Here is a 6000-nt window from a genome sequence, read left to right on the forward strand (position 1 = left end):
TCAGCATTTTATAAATTCATTTTCTCAGCAACCGTTGGTCCGATTGACATGACATTTTCACCATGGTAGGGCCTCCTCCTGTGGAATATTTTAGTGAATATTATGACATCACGTGGTACGGGCGCCATCTTGGAAAAAACAAAAAACTTTGCACCTCTATATCTCAAAAACCACTGCACATAAATAATTGAGACAGGTCTCATTGCAAAGAACTATCCATGCGGAATAACATATGTGAATGATGACGTCATAGGTGCCGCCGTTATGACGTCATAATTCGACAAATAAAAAAACTTTATCCGATCAGGATGAAATTTCTTGAGCATCTTCTCAGTATAAATTGATGCAGAAATAAAATTACAATGACGTCGTAGGTCACGTGGTTCGGCCGCCATATTGTTTTGAGTGCAAAGCCTGAAAAACCACTAAAATCCAATTTTCTCCAAAACGACAAAACAGATCGAGGCCAAACTTTGCAGGCAAAATCGCATACCCATGACGAAAGTCAGTGAGCATGACATCATGCATCACATGGTTTTGGAGTTGTGACGTCTTTAAGCATGCACTTTTAAAACCTAGCTCCTCCCTCATTTTTGATCCTATCGAGGGGAAACTTCACAGATGTGTTCAGCATATCAGTCTACTAAAATGACCTTTTGGAATTTGCGATAGGTGACGTGGTTTGGCAGATATAAATAATTAACCGAAAATATTTAAAAAATTTATATCTCTTGAACCGCTTCATTGATCGATGTGAAACTTGATATTTTAGTAGAGGTAATGAAGTGTAACAAGTGTGAAAAATTTCAAGATGATTGGATGTACGGTCTGGAAGCTAGAAGTTGTTATTGCGTGAAGAAGAAGAGTCTTCTAGAGTGGTCATGGAATATTAATTATCACACTGCACTTGACGAGCAGGCAAAGTACGGGGCGACCTCACGGGGTCATTTTGACCTCAAATAAAATTCTGATTTCAGATTTGTCAATCGCTGAAGTATATTAACACACGACCAAAACAGATTTGGCGAAATTCCGACGATTTTTGACGAAAATATAACATTTGTGTCTGCATTTCAGGAAAGTAAAGTGTGTGCAGTGTCAGCATTTTAAAATTCATTTTCTCGGCAACCGTTGGTCCGATTGACATGAAATTTTCACCATAGGAGTGCCTCCTCCTTTGCAATATTTTAATGATAATCATGACGTCATAGCTCACGTGTTACAGGCACCATCTTGGAAAAACCGAAAAACGTTGCACCTCTATCTCAAAACCGCTCTATGGAAAAAATTGAAACGTGGCTCATTGTAAATAACTCCATATGGGGAATAGGTGTTATCGATGACGTCATTGGTGCCATGATTATGACGTCATATTTCGACAGGGACAACGCTTAGTCTGATCAGTTTGAAATGTATTGAGCATGATCTATGCAACAATTATTTAGAGAATATAAATTTATGATGTCATCGCTCACCTGGTCTGGCAGCCATATTGGATCAAAAAAACAGAAACGTTCAAAAACAGAAGAGTTGGCTCACACCAAGTTGACTGCACGGTAAGTATTCTATGAATACGATCTAGTTAATTAAGTCCTTATTTGTTTCTTTTCTCTTCTGGGCAATATCTCAGGCACCTTTTGAGTTAAGAAACTGATATTTGGACATGACAATGACCAAGTGATTTGGCTGTAAAGGTTATTTTTGATTTATTGATTAATTGATTAATTATTTAATTATTCCATTAATGAGTTCATTAATTTTTTTTAATGTTACAGGTGTGGATGAAATGGTGGTGGTTTCGGTATTCTATTAGCCAGTTGATTAATTATTTAATTATTTTACGATTATTTTTTTTTTTTTTCATTATTAATCATTTATTTATTAGCTTTCTCATCTGGGCAATATCTCAGGTACATTTTGAGCTCGGAAGCTGATATTTGGACATGACACTACAGTGACTAAGTGATGTGGCTATAAAGGATATTTTTGATTTATTGATCAATCAATTAATTATTTATTGATTAATCAAGTAATTATTTAATTTTTTCGATTAATGACATTTAATTAATGTTCAAAAAGTTACAGCTTCGGATGAAGCACTGGTGGTTTTGGTCTGCTATTAGCCAATTGATTAAGAAAATATTTTATGATCATTATTTATTGATTTTAATGATGCAATTAATCAATCAATTATTGTTCACCTCTCCCTCCCAATACAGTCTCTGAGTTGCATGGCGGTATTGCCGGGCGCCGAAGGCTTGGGGTGGTGTACTTTGAATGTATCTGTACTTGTTATTTTCTGATTTAGAAGGATATATTAAGTTCTGAATCCAAAACAAAGGTTCTGAATCAGTGAAATAAAGAATTGTGGAGACCAAATACTTTTGTGAATTTCAACTTATTTAAAGAGAAAATTGTGAGTTATTTGAAAAAAGTGCAAGGGTGCCAATATTTTTGGCCGCGACTGTGCATCAGCAGATTACATTTTCAATTCTCCTTTAACGGCCATAATTATTCCCATGTTCTTGTGGGAATGGCCGGGGATTTTTCTTTTTTGGCCCAAAATTTTCACGAGCTGGCTGGCCAGGCCTGAGGGTTAGAATAGTTAGAGAAGGACTTTGTAATTTGTCCAGGGTGCTGGTGATAGCTCGCCTACCCATCAAGGATACTGTGGGATATTTAATGTCCACCAACTAATGCTGGCAGGTGGGACGCCCATTTTCATGTCCATCCAAGGGACACAATGATGAATCACCCTGCATGTGAAACACCGGGATGACATTTTATGGTTGGTCCGAGATTCTAATCCAGGCTGTACGGCTTAGAGGCAAGTGTGCATACCCTCTAGGGCCTCGGCCACGCTGCCAGCCCCAGATTACATTTTCCATTATCTCGTCAAAATGAAATGCTTCCCATTTTAAGAGGCTCAGGTTTAATGGCCTTTTACCTCGAAGGGCAGTCAATTGTTCTAACCTTACACCTGCGTACACCAACCCTCAGCAGTATCAGTCTGAAAAGGGGTTTTGTTTAACTAAAAAAAAGATTTTGGTTCCTAATTTGTGCCCCCCACCCTCTCCCCAAGGTATCCAAAACATTTAAGTGTTTATCCTGGAAAGCTCAATTCATGCTTCCTATTATATATGTACAAACATGTTCCACATAGTGGTTCAAGGAAACCATATCCACAATTCAACTTGGGATTGGAAATGAACACCAAACTGTCACGAGTAGGAACTCGGAGTACTGAGCTTATTTTAACCTGCACAATGTGGTCATGCACAAAAACCTATTGTTTATGACCAAAAGGAAATCCACTCCCATGTAACAGATTAGCCACTGTATTTATATGGTTCCCACCATCAGGTGTGGCCACATAATGGAGGGTTTATGACGACCTTTTTTTGAGAAATCTAACCTGACAACACACAAAACAATGTGCTACCAAATGCAAAACACCCACAATGCAATGTTGCATCGAAATATTAATTGGTGCTGGTGAAATCCCGGTTGCGGCACTGCATACCTTTGTGTCGTAATTGCTTTGCCCGCCCACAACAAACAGGAAGTTTCCAACAACGGCTATGCCGTGCTGGTACCGGGGTGCCTCCATTGGTGCCAGGCAACGCCAGCGCCGTGTGCGCTCTTCAAACAATCGCAGTTCTTTGGAGACTAGCAATTGCTGCCGTAGGACTCCTCCCAGAGCCAGAAGGTGTGTTGCATCCGAGCGGATGCGTGTACGCTCTGACTGAAGCACAGGCTGCATGGCTGGCAACATCTGGTAGTTGCTCGCCTCGAGGAGGAGGTTAACACAGGCGGCATCCGATCGCATAAAATCCACAGTCTGGACATCATTAAGCAGCTCTTGGGGTGACACGAGTGGGAAACGGATCTTGGACATCAGGCGAGCTGCGTGTCTCATGCGCCCTGTTCCGTCACCTCCTGTCTGGCTGCTCAGCACCTGTAAAAGACGGGCAAAGGGAACTCAAAAATACACTAACATTGAGATTTTATTCTCATCAAATGGTCCCTTCCAAATCAGACATCAAGCGAGTTGCGTGGAGCTAGTATTGGAGCGGCAGAGGAAAAACATGACAGGCAATCCATTAATAAAGTCAAACTGCATTTGACTCAACATAGTCAACTTCTCCCAGGCTTTGGCCCTCGAAATTGTGACAACTTTGAAAATGCTTGAAAATTTACACATTGAAAGAATGTATACAAAACAACATTTATAAGAATCTCTCAATCTTTCTTTGTAACTGAAAGGTTCATCAACTCAACTCTACATTCTTAGCAGCACATTTGACAGATCCTATCATTTCCCCACAAGTATCATCCCATACGGTCTTCATAAATATCCATTTCCAGTATCCCACAGAGCGAAAGACACCGTGCCTGGGGCAAATTAACCCAATGCTATGTTGACAATGGGAGTACCCACCGGACTACCAGTATCCCCGCGTGTCCGCGCTGTACCCTCCGTCTCCGGTTCGCTGTGTCTCAACCAACGGCACGTGGCGCGGAAAAGCTGCAGCTCGGAGCAGCGCCGGAGCGCGTCGCTCCCCAGTGCTCGCTCCAGTCGCTCGACGGGAAGTCTCAGGAAGCCAGGTGTGAGTGCAAGCATTCCGAAGCTGCAAAGGATGAAGTCGTCGACATAGCGATCCACGTCCGTCAGGTGGTACGTGTTGGCGATACGGCCGACTTCCACACAGTTCTCCAGGGTCGTCTAGGCAAGGGGTTCATGGTTTCAAATAAGTTCCTTCAAGCCAAGCTTTAGCAAATTAGGCTAATGATGAAAATCTACCACCGATGTGACAATAACAGGCCCGAACGTGTGAGTTAAATTTATGTTGTGGTAGCAACATTGTGGGGGGAGACCTCAACTCCAGAGCTCAACAAACCAGTCAAGGAAGGAATGGAGCAGATGGAACATGAGAAGCTAGAATCAAAACTACAGGAAATTATTCACAAGACAATTTCGATTCAACACCCTTCAACACATTGTTTTTCTGCACAGTACAATGAGCTGGGGAGGTTCCAATTTGTTCATGTTTGGGTACAAACCAAAACTGCAACCCATCATTTTTGTCAGGATTGCACGGACAGCAGAACATCACAGGCACAGAAAAATATATATATTGAAAAGGAGGATGTGGAAATTATTGAAAAAAAAGTTTACAAGATTGGGAAATGTTAAAGGTCCACAGACAATTTTTTTGATGCGATTATATTGATTTTAAAGTAATAAACAAAGAACAGAACGTGGTTTTTAATTCTACTTTTTGAGGAGTTAAAGTTAAAAACAAAACAAAAAAACTCGGGTACCACCCCTGAAAATCGCGATGGCCATGATGTCATCTTTGTGACGTAATCAAAAGCAAGGCTGTCTTAGCACGCAACGGATAATGGCCGCACAAGTCGCTTCAGACTCAAAGTGAATTTGAAGAAGATTTTTCTGATCAATAATCCTCATAGTCAAAATCATTGTAAAAACTAGCCGCGGCAAAACTATCCTCGAGATGACGTAGCGGGCCACATGGGTAATCAATCAAATCGTCGTTTTCAAGGTGTGGGGGGAGGAGACACTAAAGCGTAAAAAGACACCCAAAAGCATTAATATTTTCCTTCCAATATATTTATTCAAACTAGAGCAATGTGACTGCGTTGCCAATATGCCTCCGCATAGCCGCTGCCCGTGACAACGGGTAGATGCCCTCGTTGACTGTTCTAAAAATTAAAAAAACTTTGATTTTAATCCCTTCAGCTGTTTTCAAGTATCACATTTTCACCAGCCATGACAGGTTTCACATCGATCGGTGAAGCAGTTTCAGAGAAGGGATTTTTATTTTTTATTTTAATATCAGCTTTCAAGCTAATATGGCTGCCAAACCACATAATATATGACATCAAAAATGTCCACGCTGCATATGTATGGGTAGTGGATCATGTTTGTGAAATTTTGTGTTGATCGGAGAAGGTTGGTTTTTCTATCCAAGATGG

The 6000-nt window shown here is 40.8% G+C and overlaps 1 protein-coding gene across 1 annotated transcript in view; it reads right to left on the minus strand.

Annotated features, from left to right (window-relative positions):
• The window catches only part of LOC137439859 (kelch-like protein 13), a 22602-nt gene extending 17198 nt beyond the window's left edge, over window positions 1–5404 (minus strand). Inside the window, exons 1-2 of the mRNA XM_078768305.1 lie at window positions 4442–5404; window positions 3524–3958 (exon numbers count right to left, since the gene is read on the minus strand). Coding sequence (XP_078624431.1) covers window positions 3524–3958; window positions 4442–4624 — 618 coding nt within the window. The 5' untranslated portion in view covers window positions 4625–5404. The remainder of the gene's footprint in view (window positions 1–3523; window positions 3959–4441) is intronic.
• Between the last annotated feature and the right edge of the window lie 596 nt (window positions 5405–6000).

Source organism: Myxine glutinosa, chromosome 14, assembly GCF_964187855.1.
Source record: "Myxine glutinosa chromosome 14, kmMyxGlut1.1, whole genome shotgun sequence".
Lineage (NCBI taxonomy): Eukaryota > Metazoa > Chordata > Myxini > Myxiniformes > Myxinidae > Myxine > Myxine glutinosa.